Genomic DNA, 26,575 nt, shown 5'->3' with positions numbered 1-26,575 from the left:
TCCTGGGAGGGCTGTGAGAAAGAGATGCAGCTCAGCTGTGTATTCTATTGTTGGCAATGCGATTACTGCAAGGCCATGTTTTTCCTGTGGAATAGTGACACATCCTCCAGTGTACTGACCACAGCTGTTCTGAAATAAATTCACATCAGCCTATTGCACTGCAAGCCATTGCAACTGCCTTCAGCTGATACTACTACTAGATTACACCTCTCTTCATATTTTAAACATAGGCATTTAAACATGTTTGAAGAGAGCTGTAAGTAATTGGGTTGTCTAATGAACTGCTCGTAAAGCAATATTGAAAAATACAAAGAATCTATTATGCTGTACGTTCTGAAATCACTTGAGTAAGGTATTGCCAGTGCAGTGGGTTACTGGACACTCAGAGTGTCCTTGTGTTTCCATATCTCTAGCACTAAGTAATAAAAATACTGTATTTAATAGCCCATCCAAAAAAAATTATCGTGTCGTTCTCTGTGGTATGCTAGCAATCTTCGTAAGGTTTCTTGATTTTATAAAGTTATTTCATTCACACTTAATTATTTTTATTACAAAAATAGCTCTCAGTAATGTGATCTTTAAAACAAATCAGATTATTTTCCATGTTTTTGTGGAACCAGTTTTACATTTTCTGTGGTCTAAATACATTCAAACTTTTTTTCAAAATGACGTAAGTAGTAGAGAGAAGTCATTAAGACATAATCAACCTTCTAAACAATGGTAGTAGTTTTCTTTAACAAATGTTTCTGTGAAGTGAAAGTAAGGACTATTTTAGCTTTATATCTTCCTGTCAGCTAATTTATCACCTCTTTTCCTCAATTATGCACCAGTGAATTTGTTTTCTTACATAAACACAACATCAAGTTTCTTCCATTTTCAACTAGGTGGCTGTGCTACAATCCCAGAGTCTGACTTAGAGGAAAGAACCGTAATACCAGGCTCCACGGCAGTGTTTTCCAGTCACGGGCAGATCACGAAGCAGAAATCCAAGCATGGTAAGAAAAGGAAAATTACATTATTTCACTTAGAAGCGTACAGCTCATCTTTTCAAAATGGTTGTGGACATATGAAACAAATGGCATGTGTGTCAGGCTTTGTTAGCATAATTTTCAATTTTTCTTGCTGCAGTAGTACACTGTGTAGGATTTTGAGGTTATTCAGCTTCTTCTGTCAAGAATGGTTCAACTGTAGAGCTCAGTCTTGGAATTAAATAACTTCACATTTGAAAAGTTTTGCGCTACATAATATTTGAATGAGATTCTCACAGGTTTTATTTGTGACCTCTTCCACAGAGGCAAAATGAAACTGAGGACATTTTGATGTAATAAAGGCTTCTTTTTCTTGCGGTATGGTGGTTACACTTTGTGCCAGCTGATTAAAACATGGTCATTACTTATCTTTTGTGGGGAGACTTCCTAGAATTTCAGAAAAATATTATTGGATCTAATAAAATGAAATTATACTGGCTATAAAATATGCTGCATACAGTGATGACACATTTTCTGGAAAGACTTCATGCTACCGGGAACTGTGATATAGTGTTAACATATTTTAAAAGCAACACTGTAAAGCAGTGCATTGCAGTTTAATAAAGTGCCTGGTAAGTTTTCAGGCTTTGACAACAGCAATTTCATCTTTTGCTTACTAAGTTGTACCTTCGCTTCTCTTTCCCCCATTCCTTGTCTGATTTTGTCCTGTAATGTTTAAGAGTATTTGGATGATGTTTGTAAATCAGAAGTGTTCATTATAGACAGATGTTGAAGTTAAGAAGAGCAACTTAGAGATTACAACCAATAATAGTCAGAAAGTCCTTATACAGCTGCAAAACTCAGTTAATTGAGTGTTTAAAATGCATTCAGTTGCATGTTTACTCAGCTAAATGTTACACAGACAGACAGGGAGTTGGAATATATAGTTAATTGCAATGGTTAATTGCAATAGCAGAATTTACATTAGCAAATAATGGGCAGGGAAGATTATCTAATGCTGCAATGCATAATAATGCTATGGTGTAACTTGAAGCACCAAAATTAATATCTGCTCACAAAAACAACCTGAAAAATCTCCCGAAGACCTAAAGCTCTGACTTTCCTAGTGCACTAATTATTTGCAGTCCTCATGGACTTCAGGTCGTAAGAAGAAGGAAACCTGTCAAAGTTGACATACCTGTATTTTAACCTTGGCCATCTAGATATTTTCATAATGGAAAAGTATGTCATCGCTCTGATGTAGGATACAATCCTGATAAAATTCCAACTTGAGGCAACTAGACCAATAAATCACAAACATATGGCAGGTAATTCCTCTTCTTTGTCTGATGCTCCAACCTCCTGATCAAGCACATGTTTTTTCTTGAGTAGATAGTGTTCTGATATATTTAAATAACCTTATTGCTGAAAAGGCTAACCTAAGTGGAAAAGTGTAGAAATGTATTCAGGAGGTCCAGAAACAACAGCATGGGGGACCTGCATATCCTACTCTAAGTCTTAGCCCATGAAAAAAATCGAGATTTACGTCACATAGCTGGCTGTTGTTGCTTTGTAACTATAAAAGGCAGAATGAAAGCTTTGAAAGCTTTTAAAAAGTCTTTAGGTTTACAACCATGTGTTATAGGAGTGAATTTAATTCATTTATGGTAATAATTGACTGCCATCTGCCAGTTAGTGCTGTAATATAGAGAACACCTAGAATATCTGCTGCTGAGCTGTCTGGAAATTCTAATTACTATAAGTGTAAGAGCCAAGGGAGCTACTTAAACCTGAAGGTAACAGTAGGCATGAAATCACAGCATTTCAGTGTTTTTCTGTACATGATATTTTTGGCCTGAGTTCTTGCTCAGGCACCAGACACTGCAGCAAGACCACAGTGATTACAAAGAGCCCTCAAAGACTATTTTTTGTCTCTTATGTATCTTTTTATTTGAGTTTGCACTTAATTTAACTGTGTGCAGTAAATAAGAGAAAAAAAAGACAAAGTAAAGTAAAAATCATTTTTCTTGATATATCTTCCTTCATTTTCTGATGGAGTTCAAGATAGATTCGGCTGTTGAGAGGTTTTGTTTTCCTCTTCCAGGTGGCTTTTGTTATTCATATCTATTTGTAACTATAGAGGTAGTTGCAAAGTGCAAAATTATACGGTCTTTAGTGAGGTTTCTGTATTTATCTAATATTTTTCATTGTTACTGTATCAGCTGAACTGATATGCTAAGCTTCTTTAATGTTCTTTACCAAAAATTTCCCCCAGTTTAATGCTAGAGGTTTAAATACATAAAAATAGGTGAAGGCTACAAAACCAAATGGATGAAAACAGAAGAGAAAAATTAAAGTCTCTTTGGGGTCTGTTCATCTCTTCAGATGTAGTTTGGTGTGGACATGGAAACAATGGCTGATATCCCTGTGTAGGAAACCTGAAGAGAAACATATCTGATAATAGATTGCATTCACAGAGGAAGATGGAAATCAGAGGGATAAAATGAGCATATAGAGTTAGGATATCCCAAAGGATTCTGTAGGTTATGGGATAACTTCAGCTGGATGCAGTAGACTACCATCTGCATGTACATAGTACTTGGATCCAGAAAAGGATGAAGAATCAGGACCATGAGGAGAATTGAATTCAATGTGACATGTACAGGTTTGGGAGCCATGATATAAGGAAGATATTGAGCTCTTAGAGAGCATCCGTGGGAGGGCAACGAGGATGGTGGTGGTTCTAGAGGGGAAGCCGTATGAGGGGTGGCTGAGGTATCTTAGCTTTTTCAGCCTGGAGAAGAGGACACTGAGGGGAGACCTCAGTGGTGCTCTACAGATTTCTCACAAGGGGAAGCAGAGGGACAGGCTTCTCTTCTCTTCTCTCTGAGGACCAGACGGATCTTCCCGATCTCTTCTCTCTGGGGACCAGTGATAGGACCTGAAGGAATGGCTTTAATTGGAGTAGTTACTTAGGACAACAGAAAATGACATCTAGTAGTCATACTGCAAGTCTGTGCAAGGAGAGAATGAATAGTTTTAGCTCAATCTCAGAACCTCTTCGGAAGGGGGATTACTTGTTGTATGATGTTTTCTTAAAATTACTGAAACCGTTCTCACTGATTTTTTTCTTATTTTTTTTTTCTAGTCCAAGTATGTTGTGACTCCATAGTAAAGAATAGGATCATGTTCACAATATTTGGAAATTAATGATATTATTGCAGTTGTAGGAGCAGCTTCTTTTAAACAGCTTTTACTTTGAGTGGGTGCAAAAGATTCCCTTGAACATTTTCTATTCCAGAGAATGGAAAATAATTCTTCCTTCTTACCCCCTCAAGATACGGAGTCTGTGTGCACTGCATTTGGAGGAGTAATGTTAGCATCATAAATCACTTCTAATTTAGGTCTTGGTGTTTTGGTTAGAGTGAGGACAGAGCAGCACAGATTGCATTGCAGACTGCGCATGCCTGGTGGAGAGTTTGAATATAATTTGAAGTTGTGTCTGTTACTATCTTTACTTTTTCTGCAGCTATGATACCAGTGCAATTATGCTGACCTCTGCTGCAGTCACAAGTGCAAATGTAGTGTTTGTAGACTCTGTGTAGGTCCTATGGAGTTACTTTCTCTTTGTTACGCTGTTCCCGCTGTCTTCCATTTTCTTACAAGTAATGAATTTCTTACTAGAGTTGCAGTTTGCTTGAGTGGTCTGATTTCCAGGGGAAGTGTGCTTAAATATTTCTGATGAAATTAGTTGAAAATGTGCTTTGTCACAAAGAGGTGTAAGAAAGTTCTTCTATATGCTGATTTTTTAGAGAAATCTCTAAGGGATACGGGTAACAACCTTAAAACAACTTTTCTCTGAACAACTAAACTGTGCTGGTGGTGAGCTTTTGCATGGAATAACAGCATATGCATTTATTGGGATATAACCTTTAAAGTAAATATTCTGAATTCCTTATATGCTACATGTTGCATGCTACTTATTATGAAAGAGAATTTCCTAACACGTTTTTCTAGCTGATATTCCTACTGAATATTTTACACAGAAAGGATTTGATTGATTTTTTTATGAGTAAAGAGCTTTACACTGGTAAATCGTGAGTAACTGCACTAAATTGATAGAAAACCAGATGAAAGGTTAGTATGAATAAGGCAATGATTGGGCTGAAAAAAGTATCTTTGGTTTTTTTGGTTGGTTTTGTTTTGGTCCTTTTTTTTTTTTGTGTGGAACAAGGGTGCTGATTACTTTGTAGTTTGTTTGTTCATTCAGGATTTTACAACACTAGGAGTCAGATTTGTCAAGTGTCGTGTCATGCAGGTATTGGAATTTTCACTACTTTCAAGACTTGCTTTTCCTGGCAGAATTTTTCACCAAAGATCCTGTAAATCTGTCCTGTAAATGGTCTATCTAAACAAAACAAAAGTCTTTAATATATAATAAAATGTTTGCCTGACCTTGCCATAATAATTCAGAATAATCTTGTCTTCCTGAGAGAGCAGCCAAGCATGGCTCAGTATTTACATTTATTGTTTAAACACAAATATTTCTGTGAAGCTATTCATGAGACCAAATGAGACCAGAGGCCTGGCAATCGGACTTGCTACTGTGCAACCACTGTTTTAGTTAAATTCTTCCTATGTTGCTGTCATGCAAATATTTAGGTGACTTAAAGATTAAATTTCAAAGTTCTCATCTTCTATGATTATATTTAGTAAAGTAAATAAACTTTCATAGTTTGATACTCATAGCATCTAAGACCAAAAACTCTCTCAGCCTTTATATTCATGTATTGGAATAGATTTTTTAACTGTCTTTAATTTGAAGCATCTGGCATATTACTTTTGATTATATAGACAGGCAGCTATACATAGATGACTGTGTGAGGCTGAGCTATAAACTCCAGTAAAACAAGATGATCTGAGCCAGATTTTCAAAGCACCCTCCAAAGTTGCACCCATCAGTGCACAGCTGCGTGTCTTTTCCTGCAAGAATTACTTAATGTATTTTATTTTTATTCTGTTACTTTTTCTCCAGCATGGAATGGCAATGTAAGTAGATGCTGTAGGTGCCATTTAAGAGGATCTTTCAACTTCACCCTTCTAATCAAAGGTTGCTTTCCTTAGTAGCCTAGATAATTTTAGGAATTGTCCCATAATTCCAACCCACAAAGATGCTTAGTTGCACAACCTTTTTAATAAACAACATTGGAACTATTTTCCTTTAAAAGGTCTAGTGACATATTTAAATGTGCCTAATTTTTTTTTTATGAATCAGAGTTTATGTGAACACACAACTCTGTGAAACTACCATCTGTTAAGTAGCTCATCAAAAAGTGATGTAATATAAGATGAAATTTGTGATAGTGTTTCATTTATTTGATTTTAGAAAGGAGTATTTTTAAACACTTGACTTTGTACAAATAGTTAGATGGTAAAGAGCTTTTAGATATAAATTGTTGCCAGCTCTCCACTGAGTCTTTTTATTTTTGTACTGTACTGTTCTTAATATTATCTTTTGCCTACAAAACTGAGGAAAGACAGATCCTTGAATTTGTTTTGAAGGGTGTTTAAATATGCTGTCAAAACTCTAAAACAGGTTTGTGGAAGATTTCTATTTGCTGTAGATCAGACATATATTGTTTATGTATTGGACTAATAACTACCCTAAATTTTCAACATGCATATTTAAGATACAGATGGTCTTACTACTGTTATTGCAATTATCGTCATTTGCTACACTGGTAATCATTTGGATGCTGATGTTCTTGCCAATTATAGCAAAAATATTTTCATTGCACGTAACCAAGCAGTTCACTTTCTCAGGTTAGACAATATAATAGGACAGAAATCATTCGCAATACTAACTGTATTGTACATGAGATTAAACAAAAGGGAAATGTATAAATTAAGCTAAAGATAATTTTGGAAAAATGTACGTGCTGTCTGGAATAGGATTTCATGCCCATAAAGAACTTTCAAAACAATCAGCTGAACAAATCAGTATTGTTGGCAGCACAGACTTTCCAGCTGTCCATGGATGCAGCTTTAAACCTGAAGTTTGGTTACTGCACTCATGACAAGAGTAAGAACAACAGATCTGACTTGAGATTTTTTAAAATCACTGAAGGCACAATTAGTGGGGCTCGTCTGAGGGGGTAAATGTGCTGCTAATACTTTGAGTTTGGTTTCAAGCATTTTGATGAGTGAGTTGCAACACAGTATTTTTTTCATTTGTTAACAAAGAATCTTGAGTTAGAAACAAGTCTAGCGAAAATGTGGAAACTTATGATGGCCTTAGGTAAGTGAAAGCTCCTTCAAGACCTAACCTCATTAGTTGCTCACTTTGGTATTTCTCACTGCTGTATTGTGGTATTACGAGACGAGATTCTTGTTTCTTTCTGTATGGACATTGCTATGCAATAGGAAAGATACCAGGAGCCTGCAGCTGTGCCCACCTAATACTTTAAAATTGCTAAGCTAATTGTTTCCGCAAGAAAAGGTGCAAAGAAAATCACTGGGCTACAAAAGCCTATTTTTCTGGAGAGAGCTGAAGAGATTTATAGAGTTTTCTTTTCCACAGAGTCTGTTTTTCTAAAGAGCAGAACAGCTTAAGAGATTAATGTGAGAATTTCTTCATTAAGTCAATACCAAATGAAGTACAGTTTCTCTTTTAGCAGGAGCTTGTATATACGTCTCCTCTGAAATGCAATACGACACATGAGAACATAGCAAGTCTTAAATATGTTCTATTATTTGCAAATTTCAGTATATTATAATGTGTATTATCGACTGCAGCGAGTAAAGAGGTCAGCCTCTGTGTTTGCCCTCTACTATTGCTTGTGATAGTGTTTTACAAAATGTTTCCATTCAAAGGTTGAAGTCTCTGACTAATTCTGCTTTGTTTCATGACTGTCAATGCCACAAAGAACTGAGGGGTACCTTACACTCTGCTTCATGGGTTGTCTCAGAATTTGCTGTGATAGCTCAGAAAAGAGGTATGAAATGAACAGGTCATGGTATAGAGAGCTGAAACCTTTTCCCTTTTCCTTCAAATTCAGCAGCTTTAATGGAAAGAGTTGTTTGGGGTTGGTGTTTTGTGTGGTTTTTTTTGGTGTTTTTTTTTTTTTTTTGGTTTTTTTGTTGTTTTTTTTTTTTTTTGGTTTTTTTTTTTGTTGGTTTTGTTTTATAAAAAGTGAATTCAAAGGCATTCCTAACATTATTGGCAAAAGATTGCTATTGTTGCAGTTAGGGAGCAATAAGGAGTGATACAAGGCATAGCAACAGACTTGTGACCATATCCAAAGCTTTCTGGAACCTGTGAAAAAGCCCTTTCTTAATTTTACCAAAAACTGAACTTGACGACTGTTAATGAATAATAGAATATAAGAAGCACATAAAAGATAGGTTGAGAAGAAAGGGCAAGATATGGAACAAAACCAAACATCTAAATACATTTTTAGGAATTGTGAATAGGTCTTGTGTGCAAGAAAGGGGAGCTGTAGCACAGTGGAAGGAATCAAAATAAGAGAGGTTTAAAAGCTTTTTGTGTGACTAAATGTTGGTTTTCATATTTCCTTGTCAATTATCTTGCGTAACTATGAACTTAGGACAGGTAGGTGATTTTCTGTCACTAGGATTCATTCACTCACTTGTCTTCCACCAGGGAAGATGGGCAGGACAGAAAGTAGTCTGACTTTTATTTACTGTTGCCTATTTTTCCTTGGTGATGGTGAAGGTTAATACTGTTTTCCTTACTAGCGTGTAAGATTTCTGGTGTTGTTTTTATTTCCTCACACCACTTATTTTCTTCATTATATTTAGTGTTGCCATCTAAAGTGCACACTACAAATATTCCCACCAATTTTTTTTTTATAGATATGAACTACTGGTTACTGGTTTCTTCAGATCTAATGAAATCTTTTCACTGAATACTCAGTAACACTTGTTTCTCATGACATCTGTTTTCCCACCTAATGCTTTATTGACTCTCCAGTTCTTCTACACAAAGTTTTGTACCCATTTTTTTGTTTAACTGGGAAATCATAATTTTGTTCAGAACGTGGATAGCTTTGAATTGCATATATTGTTTGGATTAGTGTATTATTCCTGTCTTCACTTCTTTTGTCAGTTCTTTGTTGGTTTGTGAGATAGTACACAGGTATCTGTGCTACTTTCTTAACATTATAGAATAGTATCAATAAAATTTACTTTGTTCTGTTGATTTTTTATTTATTTGTGTTAGATATTAATGGTTCCTATAAGTTCTTGTCAGTCAAGACAAGAACAATGTCAAATGTACAAACATTTCATGCTGTTCCAGTTTCTAATGAGATATTATTAAAAAAAAATAAAATACAGAAAACCTCACTGAAACATTATTTGAATGCCCACTCAACATTCCAGGCCAAAAATATTTAGAGGCTGCCAGGTATATTATTGAACCCTCCTCAGTATTTCAGAGCCTGGGCAACACAGTTGGCAGGAAGAGGAGAATACAGACACTTTTGGCTTCTACCATCCATCTTTGTATAAAAGAAGTAATTAAATGGGAGACATTCAATACCACAAAACAGAGCCAAGCACTCCACTTCAAGATCTCCTCTGCTGCTGAAAACCAGTACTGCAAGTTTTAGGAAATCCCAAAAAGTCACTGAGCACTCCAAGGAGGAGCTTTTCTGATGCAGAAACTCTGAGTTTGAATTGTATGGGTTACGTTTCATATACATACAGTCCTTAACTACCTTTCAATATCTCTCTAAGAATCCCAAAGTTAATATTAATGTAATTGTTTGCTATATCAGATGAGTATTTGTTATTAGTTAAATCCAGGATGAACCTTTAAAATGATTTTCCATGTCTTTTTTTTTCCGGGTTACACAAAATGCCAGGAATCACTTTATAGCTTGTCAACATTGGCCACCAAAGGGAAAGTAGTCTTTAGGAACTTTGCTGGAAAAAGATGACATTGTGGAGGTGTTAGAGGTTATTTTCCAAAATATCTCCTTTTAGAAGTAATTTTAATGTCTTGCACCCCTTTCTCCCATCACCGTTCCAGAAGGCAGACATCCATATTATGAGCTAATGACTTAAACTTTCTTTAGAAAAGAGAAAAAGGACTGTTTTTGAGATACAAGATTGCATGAAAGCACCTGAAACTGCTCGGATCAGTTCTCTCTCCCTGAGGGCTGACTCTGCAACCTCTTGAAAAATAAGGGATTTGAATGGAAACAGTGACTCTCATTTAAAGAACTGCTGACACGCCTCAAATGAGGGAGCACATTCCCACATGCTCTTTATTGGAGAGTGTTACTGGAATTACAAATAGGTTTTCCATGTCATCTTGTGAAAATTATCCGTGCCATTATAAGCCATTTTGGAGTTTTGCTAGAGCTTTGAATTGTCAAAGAATGGATATTATTGGTAATATGGATGATGTATATTGCCAGGAGAATATCATCTGAGTTAAATAGTATTGTGAATAGTATGAAAATGTTTCTAGGGTTTGAATCATCAATTTTTTCTCTTAATTATTCAAATGAAATATTCAAAATTCTACTGCACTGTCAAGCTTCTAAAACTCACAGCTTTTCTATAGAGGCAATGTGATTGCCTTGCTTGTACAAGTAGGTGATACTGTGATGCTAACATTGATGTGTCTCAGAAGAGGCTTGGACCCCAAATCCCAAGAGTCTGTTGGGGATGAGAGTTGTTATCACTTTGGTCTTCTGGAGCAGTACACATTTTGATCACACTGACTGTAGTTCTTAAAACTGGTTGCTTAAAATGGACTGTAAAAGTCTTATTTTACATTTGTATGCAGTATTGTTAAGAGCTCTTTGCAGTTTTCGAGTGGTGACACAGTTTTCCAGGGGGAACATATGCCTAATTCACAGGAGCCCACATTCTACTTTTAATAGTAATGTCTTTTGGGGCCCCACCTCTGCCTGCTGTCACAGCTGTGACAGCTGATGGCCTGTCATGAACTTCTTGGTTCTTAAATTGGTTCTCATTGCCTGTGGCTGGGAGATGCAGCACATTCGACTGTGTTGTACCTAACACTCGAATGTGTTTCTAACTTCAGTGGAGAATTAAAATGTAGTAATTATTGGCACTTTGACTATAGGTAATGCAGGTCTTCTGATGCTTTCTGATCAAGAAACCCATCAATTACAATAACAGAATTCAAAAAGTTAGCTTCCAGAAGTGATTCAAGTCGACCATGTCAGATGAACATGATAAGATGGCATTGTTAAATAATTGTTTAATACCTTGGGACCAAACAATATTACGCTTTAGGAAGACTTCCACAAAAGGACAAGCAACAGCAGAGCAGTAGCCCTTGTTACTAAAATCAACAGTTCCAGCAATGCAGTACTTATTACTTACCCTGAAGTAAGTAGTAATTTTGTCAGCCTCATCAAATATTTATCAACCATCTCTGCTAAGCACATTCTATTTCTGAGTTATTTCGTATTGTACTCCACAGAGTATCCTCTCAGCTTTTTCACCTCTTACAGTAATTCTGTCTTCCTGTGGTTGGGTGTCACCCTCACCGACTTAGTATTAAGCCTACTGAAGTGTTTCCAAAAGTAGGATATGAGGCTGAAGTAGAAGTGAATGAAAAACAGTATAAGTGCTGAATTTTGTAAAAGCTACTGGAACATATGACCATAAGTACTCCTGCTGCATGAAACAGTACTGGTGTGTATTACCACCCTGTTATTACATAAGTATATCTTTATCCATGCCTCAGTGTTAGTAAGCAGTATGTCAGTGCAGAAGGCTAAACAAGTTTAGATCTTTGGAAACATATGGCTGATGCAAAAATAGTTTGTATTTGCTAGCACACACTTTGGTTTCAAAGTTTGGTTCTGTTTTAAAAGGAAAAATAAAAAGATGTTCCAAAATGTTGATCAGCCCAGGATGTAATATCTGAAGTGGTATTGCAGCTAGGGCTGATTTCTTTCATGCTACCCCCAAAACAAGTGGGTTTTATCACTTACTGAGGACATATTTGTTATTTACAGCTCATGTTGCCTCACAGGACAATGTATAAAAAGTATTGTGACATCAGTTAGACCATATCGCTTTTCAACTCACTCTATAACTCCTGTCTGGTAAGACGGCATATAAGATACTACTTAATCAAATCTGAACTCTTACTTACTATAGTTGCCTTTAGAATTTCTCTGTAGGGCTCTTGCCTTTGTGTTAATAATGAATTGGATCAGTAATTATTTTTTTCTAAATGTATTTTGGCTCACAGATGTCATAGCTGTCTTCAGGTCTAGTACCCTAAGTGTCACGGACAGAGTGATGGGCTGTGTAGCACTGTGCAATATCCCAGCTATGTATTAGCACTCTGGAGAATACTACTTTAAAAGTTTGTTTTCTGGGAAGTAGCCTTAGCAAAATGTTGTAATTTGGATTTTGCTGTGATCTCAATCTCATTCAAAAAAACATTAAATGGGAAAGTTAGGAGTGAAAAATACTGAAATTATATGCAGTTAGATAGAGTCAGAGTTCTCCTGTAGCTCTGTTAATCAAGAAAATTTTGTTCTTTTCCAGCTTTATTCTGGTGTGTATATTCCAGCAAATGTTATATATTTTTTCATGTTTATGAGTACTAACAATTTGTCACTTTGAGGCTGGCAACTGCTGTCATTGCTGGTGAGAAAGACGAAAAAGAAGCAAGATAAGAACAGGAGAAAGAAGAAAATAGCACAGTAAAAAAATGTAAAAATAGAAAGCACACTGTATGATCCACATCACACAGGTGTTAGTTCTTTCCCCTTTAGTCCTAATTCAGCAAAGTTTTTAATTGTGAAAAGTGTGATTAAAAACATGCATGCTTTCATCTGGCCTGCACTGCTAGGAGCATAAAGCAAGTAATCACTGCAACTGTTCCTAAGGGCATGTTGCAAAATGTGCCTGAAAAGATAACTTTTGCACAGCTAGGCTGCTAGCAGCGCCTAGGCTAACTAACTGAGAACCATCCTGGTTGTATCTGAATGAGCTGTGGCATAGATCAGGGAAGTTACCATGGCCTTAACTTCTCATTCGTTCAACCACCATTCACTGGTGCCAACACTACTCTTTATATGATCAGGTGATAAGGCAGCTTTAGGGAGCTGAACGGATTGAAACTTCACCCCAAATGTAGTTAAAGCGGGTTTTCTCTCTTTTTTTAACCTGAGTCTTTATCCATTATAGTTAGACAGCGAAATGGAAAGGTTACTATGTTATGGGACAGTGCACTGAAGCTGCAAAGCTGCTGGTTCTGCAGTGGAGCAGAGTGTTATGTGTGTCATGATGCGTAGAGGAGAGCATGACTATCCATGTGACAGCAGCCCATAGGTATATAAAATTAAGTATAACATGTGATTGGGTCCTAGCTTGTGACTTGATCAGATTCCTGAATCATTCACTCATAGTTACAGGAGCATGAGTGCTGGATCAAGGAAGGAGAAGGGAATGGGGAAGTCACGGCTACCCCAGGTTACACTAGCTTACGCTGCCACAGTACCTGAAGCACAGTCAAACCCTTAATAAATTGGAGCACTGAGAAAAGACTCCAGAATGCTATTAGGATTTTTAAAATTGTGTGCTATGCCTTATTAAATGTAATTGTAAAGTTATTATGAGTTCTGTTACCCGATGGTAACAGGTACTGGAAATACTAGTTTATTTTTATGCCATGAAAGGTGGTGTGGGTATGATGGGGAGCCTCTTCATTCTTGTGTCCACAGTCCATTGTGCCACAACTCATTTATGCTTTTTCCTGGCAATTTTCTCACTGCTCTAAAATTGTGGACACAGGACCTAATCCAGCAAAGGTCTTAAGCACGTACACTGCCAACCATATGTAGTCTCACTGGACTCACTAGGGAGTATAGTAGGCAAAGTGAAAACGCCCTTTGGTCTTTCTATATCAACTGTATTTGGTCTTTCTTGGAATAAAATTGGTTGTAAGCCTGAAAGAAATGTCATATTAGGACAGCTACTTTCCTATTCTCCTTAGCCTTTCCTTGGTTTCGTCAAATGGAGAATAGGTCAGGACTTCATCATGAACATGAAGCTCAGCCAACACATAAATACCCTCAAGCAGCAGTTTTAACATTTTGGAATATTTATAGCTAGCAGCGAAATTTTAGGATAATAAACTGTTCAAGGACTGTGTTAGTTCATTTTCTTTAAAATACAATTTTTATTCTGGATGAATTCCAGATGTCTGAGCATGGACTAGAATTCAACTGAACTGGTCTAAAACTAAATACCATTCTTTCTTTTCTTTTCCCTTTGTTAATAGAACTTTCCATAGAGGCTGTCTGATAAACACAGTGTAATAACATGTAATAACAATAAATGTGACTAAACAAAAAAAAAAAATTAGATTTAATTTGCTTTCTGAAGTACTGTTCTGGTAATTATGCACTGACTAAAAGTCATGTGTCACATTCTGTATTTCACTGTTTCTTTTCTGGATCCTCAGTATTTCATGTTATGTTAGAAATCATGGCCTATATTGTGTACTCTAATGCAAAGGAAAACTAGAAAACATAGACTGTTTAGCCAAAATTGATTTTTTTCCCAGTAACTGTATTCTCTTCCCTGTGATAATCCTTAATTCTGTATTTCAGATTTTTTTTTTGTTCAAAACCTTTGTTTTGAAGTGATGCCCCTTCTGCTCCCACTTTCTCCTTTTCATTCTCCAGTCTTGGAGTCCTTTTTCTTCCAGTAGAATATTGAATTCTTTTCAGTACTCAGCTTGTAATATTTAGTAGAGATGCAGAAGGTGCTAATGGTTACTGGTGGTTATGAAATCAAAGGTGATCAGGACGACTGGATTTCCTGTCTAGATATCATAGCTACTCTGCATATTCAGTTCTGGGATTTTGTGGTCGGAATTTCATTTAGAAGAATTAGGTAATATTTCTCAGTGAGTTGGATGGTCTGGAATTTTAAAGAACAATCATAGGTCTCACATAAAAGTTGTTGTATTACACATATAGAAAGGCAGTTGAAATAAATGAAAGATTTCATTCATTTGTTCAGAGACTAGAGTATGTTTTCCCCAAACTGAATTATGTCTTCTCTGTATTTACTATCCATTTGTTTCTTATTTCAAATTCAGGATCATTTCTTGAACAGTTTAGGTCAATGGCTATCAAGGTTGCCACACCCTGTAGAGCTGAGCATTGCCTCTCAGTTCCTATTGCCCACAAGATCCTCTGCCAGGTTACATCCCTGAACTTCTCCAGAAGAACTACTTCTGTTACAAGCAGGAGTTTACACATGTGCAGCTACGAATAAGGCAACAGAGACATGGGCTAAAACTGTTCTGAGAGGCACCCCTCCCAGGTTTGTGTCTGAAGGTGTTTTTATTTGCTCCTAAAATCAGATTCTAGTTTATTTACAGAATCATAGAAGAGAGGTGACAGTTAATATATAATACAAATGTTAGTAAATAATCAAAAAGTAGCTAACTGAAATAATAAGTATCCATGCAGCTCAGTCTAGACAACTAAGAAACAGTGGGAATACATCTTGTGGAAAAGATGGTAACAAAATTTATGTAGGAAATAAAAAATGAATTAGAAGCCATTTTCTAATTCTGGTGCTAATGTTTTTAATTTCCACTGTAGCAGCTTTGTGAAGTACTTGGTTCTTATATCACAAAAGGAGGTGGTACCTTATCTTTCTTAAATCCCAGTGAAATATTGTTTGCTCGCCATTATCTGCTAGCACAGAAAAATAGGAGTTGTATTTAAGTTCTTAAGGTAGGTTTTTAAAGCCATTTTAGGTCTTTGGAATGTGGTTTTGCTAGATATGTATTGTTGTCCCTAATGGAGAACCCATGGTGATATGCTTTGTTCTCAAATACCACAAAGAAAAATCTCTGTTTTTGCAGCAAATGGGGATGAGTTTTAAAATCTGCAATATACATTAAGCAATGCATGTTGCCTGATTTTGTCATAAGTAACAGTTTCAGGGAGGACTATTCTTGGCAGACACTGCTTGAAGTAGAATTAACAGGCTTATGATGATAGAGATCCCAATAGACCTGCTCTCTTTGTATAGATATAAAATAACCCACAAAACTTTCCACAGGAATCTCTGTATAGACATTCCTTTGTTTTGTGCATCTCCTTGCTCCCAGAAAAATATCTGCCTGTCACTCCTACCTGTTTGTATCCATTTGTCCTGTGATAGGACACCTTTTTCCACCTACCATTGCAGCAGAAACTGGAGTCAGTATTTTTGAATTGTTCTGTGAAGAGGTAATTTGTCTCGTATTGAGCTGAATTTGAGAAATTTGTAAAAAATTGACTTGGTTTTCCACCATAGACTTACAACTAATAGAAAAGGGAATGTCTTGATAATTGATTCACCTTTGCTGAAGCTGCAGAAGAATTCTGGTGCTGGGCCAGTGATAAGCAAACCAATTTGTCTGGTATTTTCATGACAGAAACATTGGCACTGGATAGACCATTGTGGCATAGACTAATCTTTTCTCTTGCCAAACTTAGGTTGGGTGTATTCATTTCAGTTAAGGATAATATCTGTTCAGGTGAGATCAGAAATAGGCTATCATGTTGTGATTAAAGGAGCCTTAGGATAGATCAACATGCTGAAGAGTGATGCTTTAAAATTATTTGATCACTAATTTATAAAGAGATAAAATATATTGAACATTTATGAAGTCCAGTTTTTTAAAGACTGACTGAACTCTGAATTCATTTTCAGTATGGTTAAATCTTGTCCTGCATAACAAACGCCTGATAGCAACTTTTGGTTTATCTTAGGCCCATGAGGGATTAACAACACTGTAAGGAAATATTTTTCAAAAATTAAAGGGAAATTCAATCAAAAATTTTATTTATAAGTGACAAACTGCAGAAAAATATCTTCAAATGCTGGCTCCCCAGCTCTTCCATCCAACAAAGTGTGTTAAGACAGAGCTGCATTACAACATTAGTATTCTGCTTGTCATTTCTTCCATGCTGTCTCAGATCATTGCTGTGCTTTTAGATGGTGTGTTAACAACTAGGTATTTAATGGAAAAGGGAAAAAAGGTACCTGAGTACCTACAGGGAGGTTTGACAGGAGTGGAAATGTACAACCATCAATACTGGCATTGCGATACCAAATACAATTAGTACAGTTGTGTTTGAGTATAATTGATTAGGTTGATTCAAGACAAAAGGGGAGTGAATAGCAAAATATAAACTTTTGCACCTTTGAGAACATGCAGAGATCTGTAGGATGCTTAAATGGTGCATTTGGAACCTGAAAGTATGTTTAGCCAAGTACATTACTAAACATACAGTATAACAAAGGAAACAATGCTAACCACATGTGTAAGATGTCCCTACTTCTCATTCTTTTGTGTCTTGAAATACATGTCCCCCCACTTTTGTCCATTTAATTCTACTGAGCTCAAGCAGTGGAATGAGGCAAAACTGCCAGTATCTTATATTTCATTCATTAAAACTTTAAACAAAAATGTCTTACTAAATTATGAACATTTTAAATCTCTTCTGGAATGAACTTCTGAGTTATTTTAGGTATAATTTATTATTTGAAGGTTTGTGCCTGTGTAGTTTTGAATTCAGCATCAGGATCTGTATAAGATTTGTGTAGAACTACTCATATTTAATTGGAATGTTTATCCAAATATTCAGGTTATTTACTTAATCTATTAGAATTGCAAAGAAGCACATTTTTGCCTTTTCCAAAGGTCAACCCTACCAGATACCTAGCATTTTAAAAAGAGGAAAAGGCAAGAAAAGTTTCGACTGTCTTTTGAATTAAATGCATTTTGCATCAAGCATGAAGAGCTGTATTTTGACTGCTTATTTCAGGGCCCTAAGCAAGTGTTTCAGTGTCTGTAAACATAAACTGAGTGTTTGTTTCAACCTTTCTCATTCATTCCATCTACATTAGCAGCTTCTGGATGGTTAGTGAACAAAGCAGTTTCCTCTGAAGTACTAGTGAAGGTACCCGTGTCTTTCCATGGGTTGTTTCGAGGCTTAGGTGCCTGCATGCCATGCAGAGAGCCACATGACGCTGGGGGAAACTCTACTAGGTTCAGGCATTCGTGTCTAAATGTGTCTTTGCTTTAGAACTTCTCATGCCATGCTTGCACATTGAGTTGGTCTCACCTCGAGCAGTTCGGCGAGCCGCTTCTCTGTGCAGCTGCGAAAATGTTTGAGGCTGTTCTGGAAAGTTAAAAGATGAGAGTTGGGAGAGTGCCGTTGCCTATTTCAGAATCAATATTGCGTTTGTAGAAGTGTAGCATCAGTGTAGCAGGTTATCTCTGCCTAGGGCTGGGGATAGTAAGCGCTCTTAAGATGAGATGCCAAAGAGCAGGGATGAGTAACAGGTTCCATGCTGTTTGCAGAGCTGCAGTACTTAAATGCAAGTGCCTATGGCAGTAGACATAATTTGTGGTCTAAAGAGTGATTGTAATGGGTATACTAAACAGTGCAGGGCAGAAACCCCTCCACATTTGTGGAAGGAAGCAGTTTGTGTGGAAAGCTTGATGTTCACACTATCTATATTTCAGGGTGTTTCACTTCCGAATCTCTCTAATCTGGTCCAATGGACTCCATTAGTGGTTGGAGTACATTTTCTAGCATTTTTTTTTTACTCCATCTAAAAGGACTATCATCTGTATTCTTTTAGTCTGTTCTGTGATATATGAACCACAGTAAAGAAAGTGGGGCTGACTTCAAAAACTCACTTCTGTTCCAAATTTAAATTGCTTTGTAGATGCATTCAGTATATTTCACTGATAGTGGTAACAGAATTAACCAAGCATGCTATTCAATTTTTACTCATATTTGAGTAAAGCATTTTAGTGATTGGTTTCTGCTTATTAAGTGTTCAAATCTGCCTATTCTACTTTAGCTTTAAATGAAGTATTTCCTTATAGTAATTAGAGATGCAGTTGTTTTCATCTAGAATATTTTGTCCTCCTGTTCTGTTTTTACATGAGTATTTCTTGTTAGGGATCATTCAAGTATGGATTGTATTTAAATGTACTCCCACATTCAAGTAAAAGTTCAAAAGTATAAATCTCACTGTTCTTACCTACATATCTAGGAAATTACATAGGAAATGTTGCTATGTTGTGATACTCCACTTAAATGAACTTTTCTTAATGCATCTATCGCTGCTTTATACCATTATAAGTTGATTTTGTGTAAAAATTTAGAACAGTATGAGTTTTAAAAAACATTGAACATCCTTGTCTTACTGTGTGAAGAACCTGCCAAAATGTGTCTTTATCAGTGGAGTGAAACATAAGCTGAATTTTTAAGTACCTGACAGATATCTGCAGTATGATCCATGATCAACTTTTGCAAAGCTAGAAATGTGTCCTTTTGATAAAAACTTATATCTAACTATCTTTGATACTGGTTTAGTTTACCTTTTGCTACCATCCATGACTTCTCTCTTATAAGGCTATGAATCAGACTTTGCAAAAACTGATCAGCTTTTCATTGTGTTTTGTGGATGCCCAGTTAAGCTGGTCTTCATGCAACAATCATGTTTATATTTGTCCTTCAGTGGCTACATCTTTGATATAAGCAGAATAAAAATTTACCAGGTCGTGTGCTTTGTCATCTTTTTAATATACAGACCTTTGTATAAATCCATAAATTACAATGATCAGGTGATGATAACATTTTACAGTTCTTCTAGTCTGAGAGTTTGACTCTAGTCAAATGCTATGGGAAATTTTGAAAGCTGCAATATCATTCTGAAACTAGCTCTTTATTGCTCAGGTGCAAAATTTTGCAGTCAATTTATACTTATCTGTCAATTAAGTGAACCTTTATTAACATGCTCAGGGCACTTCAGGACCCATTTACCGATTAAGAGAGAATGGGTTACTCAATCGTTGTCAAATATCTAGACAATCAGATTTTCACGTGGTTGGGTTTTTTTCAAGGGTTCTTATTAGAAGATACCTTTTTTCCCCCCCCCACATTAGATTGCTTTATAAGGTTATTGTTTTTCTGACCAACTTGAACTTTGATATGACTTGATCCCCTGTGTCATCTACATGCAAGCTTACCCTGCCTGAGATCTGTTTGCTGGCCTTTCAGAGCTCTTATCTCCTTTCCTAGGAGGCTAAGAGAGTCGTGAGATCTCTGCCTAGCTGTGCAGGTATAGGTATAACATCCATCCACCTGCACTTATCTACAGGGGAATCCTCAGCAGTTGGGGTGGGGATGGAAGTGAGCCTACTTCTTATCTGGGTCTGTTACATTGCATCAATCTTCTTCACTCTTTAGACCCGCTTTTTAGCTGAAATTGTTACTGTGGGCTATTCATGCTTGTGATGTCTCATGGGTGTGTATTACTACTGAGAAGATTCTCATCTGAGTTCTGACTAACATCTATTTATTTTTCTTAAATGCATGGAAAGTCAGGTCACCATAAAAGTGTTTACCGTAACCACTTATTCCTTCTGCCTCTTTAGACTATTAACTGTATTTTTCTCAATCTGAATTAAAATTATTTCTTTGGAGAAGGGAAAAAATACAGCTGTCATTATGTTTATACATCTAAACTCTTCAGATTCAAACATATTTCTTATAAACAGAAATTCTCTTTGGGAAAAGTGCTTCTTTGAGGGCACTCTCCCTTAGACATTTCTTGTCTGACAATCAAAACTTTTCTCAAAAGAATGATGTTTTAACTCACTTATCTCTTATCTGAAGTTTCATTTAGTTTTATATTTTCTCATCTTGTACTGTGGGATAAAAAAAGAACACTTAAAAAGAAGTACAAAAATATTGAAGGTTCATTATAGCAGCTTTTAGGATCAATTATGTATGTGTAGCCACTTCTAGTTTGACCATTTATATGCTTGTTTTTAATATTACAAACAGGATATTGAAACATTGTAGCAAAATTCTGTGCTTATTTTGGGCCCTGGTCCTAAAGTTATGACAATAACTTAGTGTATAAGCAGTGCTGCTATTCATAAGCAGGTGGTTTGCAGAACTGAGGCCTGAGCTAGTTCTGATCTTTTTAGTTTGTGCAGTAAATATTTATCTCTGCTTTTGGTTTAAATGTAGAAGTATTTTGATGCCAAAGCACTTCACTACCACTAGAGAGCTGTGCTCTTGAAGTATTTTGTTGTAACTATTTTGAACTGCAGCATTCATAGTTGTTCTTATGAAGTGTACCATGAAGCTGTGGTTCTCTGTTATGTTTTGGTGAAGTATATAAAAGTGTTTTTTGAAATGAAGAGTAGGACAAGACCTGACTTTTTTTTTTTTTTCTTTTTTAACGTTCTTACAGTTTTAATTTTTCTTTAATTTGGTACATGAGAAACATCATGAGGTGGCCTATTGTGTACTGCTTCGTGGATAGAATTATCCTCTCTGTGTAAAATATTACATCTCTTGTCTATGTTTCATTTTTCCCATGTTCAGTTATCTTAATAAGTGCTGTAAATTGCGCTGATTCACAGGCTTACCGCAGGCAGAAGTTTAAAGACCTACATCAGGAAGAGACCCAGAAAGGAAAAAGTAACCGAATTGACTTGATAATTGGCCCCACCATATAACTTCATAGTTTTGATTTAACGGAAATTTGGGGGATAGTTAAAGAGAGAGATTTTTTTTTGCTCTACCTCCACTTCCCATTGGTCAAGTTGGATGGCTTCATGTGTTTGAACTTGTCCAGAGACTTCTGCAAAAAAAAAAGAAAATCATGGTTTTATAAATCTGGCAACTTTAAAGGAAAGCATATTACATCTTTGCTGGTGCAGGCAAAAGTGATTTAGTAACTTGATCCACAGAACAGAGAGTAGAAACCTCAATTAGAGTTTTGGTTTAATCACGTTTGTAGATTAATTTGGCTCATTTGGATCAGATCTGTCTAATTATAAAGCTATATGGCAGATTAAAGGGAACTAAAAAAAGTGTACCTGTTACTAATGAACCTCCCACAAGTCCTTTTCATTTTAAATTATTTTGTTTGTATGCTCCAATTTTCATTCTAACAGAAAAGCCTTCAGGCGCTGAAGGATAAGGATAAGTTACTTTGCAAGTCTCAGAAAAATATAAGGAACTCTCTGTTTTTCTTTCTTCTTTTTACCCTTAGGGGTTGTTTTTGAAAGATGACCTATGGTTTTGTAAGGACAAATTTATGTCTTCTGTTTAATCGCACAGCCGTATTTTGGGATTTAGTCACCTACTCACTTGGTTGCACCTGCCTACAAGGTGACTAATCCCCTTCACTTGGTTCTCCACTTAATTGCAAAAAGAACTCTATTAGACTGAAATAGTCAGGATTGAAATAAAAATAAAAAATGGTACTAGCTTTTCTTCCCCTGATTTTTTTCTAAAACATAGTGTAAGGTTGTTTACTAAGGTTTTATTGCTGTCTCCTCTGGCTTCAACCTCGATGAAATTTAATTTTATTAGTAGATTTCCCTGACGTTACGTTTTCTGACATTTCTTATTTTGACTGATAATGTTGTATGAAAAGGTCTGTGTATGTGTGGTATATTTAACTGTGGTGGAATTCTACTTTCCATTTGTATTCCCATATTTTTGTTTTCTGTCATACAGGTGGTATGTTAAGTGGAATAAATGGTTGCAGTGATATTTTCAAAGTTGCAGTCACTGTTTTACTGGAGTGTTTAATACATGTTGAAAACACATCTTTTTTTTAAAAAAAGAGACTAGCTTCTTGTCTTCAGTGCTTCTGATTCATAACCCATTATGTCCCACACTAAACATAGCCTTGCTCATTTACGCTGATCTCATTCCAGGAATGTGTTGTGTAACAGCTGGCAGTGCACAACCAGAGGCGTGATCCCAAGTGTCTGCAGATTATTTCAGCAGAAGCTGTAGTCTCTTAGTGCCTTGCAGGCAGCGTTTGGCACTTCCCAACATATGGCACCTACTGGGTGTCCTTCTCATACCCTCGCACTTCTATATCGCTTATGAATGTGGTGCTGAGCCAAAATTTTAGTTTGTGTTCTTATTGTTCTTTGCATGCGTCTGTTGCTGTTATTTAAGTAGGCAGGAAAGGAGGTTTCTTCTGAGGTATGGAAGGAAGGTGCCAACAGCAAACCCTGCATCTTCAACTTTCTGCTGGAATTACTTTTCTTCTATTGTCTTTTTCAATTTTCTTCCTTTCTGAAGCTGTATAGCAGGTTATTGTCCACTGGGCTGCGTCACTGACAATTACTGGCTGTTTTTATGTAGGCAATGCCATGAATAGTGAAGGTGGGAGCTGCAGTTACAGATAAATTTTCGTTGAGATACTTCCTTACTGAGGAAAGTTGCTGGCTTTTTTTTTTTTTTTTTTTGGCAAGTCTTCTACTGTGGGGTGTGTACTCTTTGATGAAACCACCATGAAATAACACACTTGACAATAATTATTTTTCAAGAACAACTTAGATCTTTATTTTTAAATGAAGATATACAGTAGTTTATCTGTCTATTAGATCACATAGTCTTCGTGGTGGTGTATTGAACCGAAATTGATTTCACAGTGTCTCTGTTCTAAAGGCAAGATTGGAAACACCTGTTTTGGTGTTTAAAATAGGACTTAGAAGGAGTGGACAAAATTCCTAAGAAAATAATAGTGAGCTCATACTTTAGCCTTACAGATGCCTTAAATGCACTAAGAAAGTCTGTTGCACTAGAGGTTCCTTTTACTACCTTTCACCGAGTAAAGGGGGATGTGCCTTAATATTCCTGGAGTTGCATTCCCTGAGTATTATGAAAATACATCCACAATGTCTGTTTCAGAGCAAAACTCAGGCATGACTGGTATGCATGTTCAAAATCACAAGAAATTTGCTTTTTCCAAAGGGACAACTTCACTGAGACAGCTGTCTTCAGTGGAGAGTTCTGACCTTGACCCACTCTAACTGGAGAATCTTGATAGGCAGTCATGCTTTTCATGGAAGAAGAACAATGAAGCTCTAACACATGTAAATACAGTATTTCCTGCTCACTGTCCTTAGTGGCTCTACCCAAAGCTTTTTGGGGTTTTGGACCTTTTACTTTGAGGGTATTTTTCTGTGTCTTTAGACTGTGTTAGGCAATAGACCAGGATTACAGTCTGGAACCAGACAGCCACTTTTTGGGTATTTCAACCCTTAACTTAAGAGATTTCTGAGAAGGTACTTTTTGATCTCTCCCACAATTCCAATTCAACTTTTGGCACATTGACCATCCAATATGCAGAATCAAATGTTGAATAAATTTAACTGCTATGTTGTTATCTCTTGTTTTCCCAGCCTGATCTTTCAGATCCAGGTTTGCAAGTACACTTAGGGACCTAATTTCCCCTGGATTTGGGTTTGTCCTGCATGTACTTGTGAATGCATATGTCTGTGAAGTGTTGTTGGGGAAAGGATCTTTTGGAAATGGTCTGAGTTCCAAGCAGTTGGATAATTAATTCTAGGGAAGGGAAGGAGAGAGACAAGCAACTCTGAGGTCTGTCTTGAAGGTAACAGGAATAGAAGAGAGGTAGATGAATACAGTTTGGGGCACAGAAAAGAACAGAAAGGGCAAGAGGATTCATCTGGGAGGAAAAAAACCGTGAAAAAGTGAAGCCCATATGGATTTCTTTTAGCTGTTTTCCATTGCTGAGTTCTGCCTTGTTTTGGTTTATAATGATTTTCCAAGTACAACATACTTAAAAATAAATCAGCGTTTTCATCAGAATTTATGCACTTGCAGTCCTGATTCTGTTTTAAAAGTGCAGCTGTTGAGAATCCCTCAAGATAGCTTACATTTCTTTGTTTTCCCTGATAAGTTATAGTTAGCTTTTTTTGCCAGCTATTTCTCACACAACATCAGAATTCGACTTGTAAAGACCATTAAAATGGAGTTGACAAGCAGAACTAATAATTCTTGTGGGGTTTATACTTTTTTTTTCCTTTTTTTTTTTTTTTTAAATTTTGGTCTTATTCCAGACTTGGTTTTTAGGGTGACTGATTTGCTCTCTGAAAAGTAGGCCTATGGACTTAGGGACTTAGGCTCAAGACATTAGAAGGCTCTATGGTCATATGCAGTATTATTGGGTGGAACAAAAAGTTAACTATACTGGAGAATTAAAACAAATTTATTAGGAAAAGAGATAACTATTTTTAAGAGCTGTCTCTGAAGCAGCATGAATTATCTTGAAGGTAGTGGTCCTGCTCATGTGCAACTCAGTTGAAGCGCTTGCTTGACTTTTTCTAGCAGTTAAAACTATGCTTTTGTTGCAATAAACATACAATACAAACTTTTCTGTAACTCTCAACAGTATGACATTCTGTGACATTCCCTTTATTCTCGGTGCATATGTGATACATTACTCAATGGATGCTCTAACTAGAAAAATAAAACAAAAAACCCTAACCAACCAACTAACTAATCCTATACTTTCATTTGTTCCTAAGCTGTACTATCATCAGCATTATGAATTCTTGTATTTATGGGTTTAGGTCATATGTCGTATGTTCCCATTCATTCCTGAAATGCTGTGTAGTCAAAACATTCCTTGATGCTATAGCCTTTTGCAAGAAGCTTGTGTGTGTGCTTGAGGTTGGACTATAAGATCTGTTCCTTGTCAATTATATTACTAAAAGTAACAGCCTCTATGTCAAAACTGACAAATTTATAATTTGTCTTTAAATTTTCTCTGTGAAAGCTAGATATGCTCAGATAAATTAACTTAAAAAAAAAATGTTGGTGCATGATTTGTATTGGATTGGGCTCATATAATTTTAGCTTATCTCATTATAATGGGTGCCTTGTTTGATTTTATGTAGGTGTATTCAACCAACCATCTTGCATTTTCTGTATGTTTAAGGTGGTTAAAAGGAAGACTATATTATAGATTGGGGAATTCCTCATTTAAGCAAAATTCTGTGTTGGGGCTGTTAAATGGAAGAAATTGAAGTGAATAGAACTGTGTCTTTGAGTTATTTGAATAGCCTCAGAGACTACTACTTCCTTCTTCTGCTGATCTTTCACTGATTTTCTTTTTGCTGCCTGTATTGGCTTTGCTTCAGTTAGAAGATGTTTAATTTTTTAGGGTTCAGAGTCATACTGAGAAAAGGGAAGTACTTGGAAAAGATGTTTAGCATCTTGTGCTGTCTTAGTTCAGGTTTAGCAACTTGTGAGACACTTCGTGTCAGATGGTAGGGAAGTTATAGTACCACTTCTTAGCTGTATTCCCTTCATATGGCTGTGGCTAAGCCCCTCCAGTGGGTTAAAGAGATTAATAAAACTACGAAAGTTCTCCAAGAGCTGTATTTGTTTTTAATGACAAGGGAAGAATGAATGAGCTGGACTGCCAGTTTTCTCAAAAAGATCTGCCCATTCCCTGTATCACCTAGAGATATTGGCCACATCTCTAGATTTTCTAAAACAGCTCATGCTTTCCTTCATGTTTGAGAATGTAATTTGAGTGAAATGTGAACTAGACACCTAAGGAGTTCCCTCTATGCAAGAAAAATTCTGGGACTTTCAGCCTCTTGCCTCAAAATTTGTTCAGTGTATTTTTAATGAACCAGAATACAGTAGAAGAAGCTTGCTTTAAGTCATATATAGTTCTTATGTTGTCGTATT

General features: G+C 36.3%; 1 protein-coding gene across 3 annotated transcripts in view; it reads left to right on the top strand.

Moving 5' to 3' along the window:
• BBS9 (Bardet-Biedl syndrome 9) overlaps window positions 1-26,575 on the top strand; it is a 284,336-nt gene that overhangs the window by 171,074 nt on the left and 86,687 nt on the right. For all 3 annotated transcript variants that reach the window (XM_050309358.1, XM_050309348.1, XM_050309368.1), the window contains one exon: window positions 885-995. In XM_050309358.1, the coding sequence (XP_050165315.1) occupies window positions 885-995 (111 nt within the window). The remainder of the gene's footprint in view (window positions 1-884; window positions 996-26,575) is intronic.

Source organism: Myiozetetes cayanensis, unplaced genomic scaffold, assembly GCF_022539395.1.
Source record: "Myiozetetes cayanensis isolate MyiCay16 unplaced genomic scaffold, myiCay2020 scf1, whole genome shotgun sequence".
In the NCBI taxonomy this organism is placed as follows: domain Eukaryota; kingdom Metazoa; phylum Chordata; class Aves; order Passeriformes; family Tyrannidae; genus Myiozetetes; species Myiozetetes cayanensis.
Note: the sequence above shows the minus strand (reverse complement) of the source record. Positions and strands in the feature narration are given on the sequence as shown.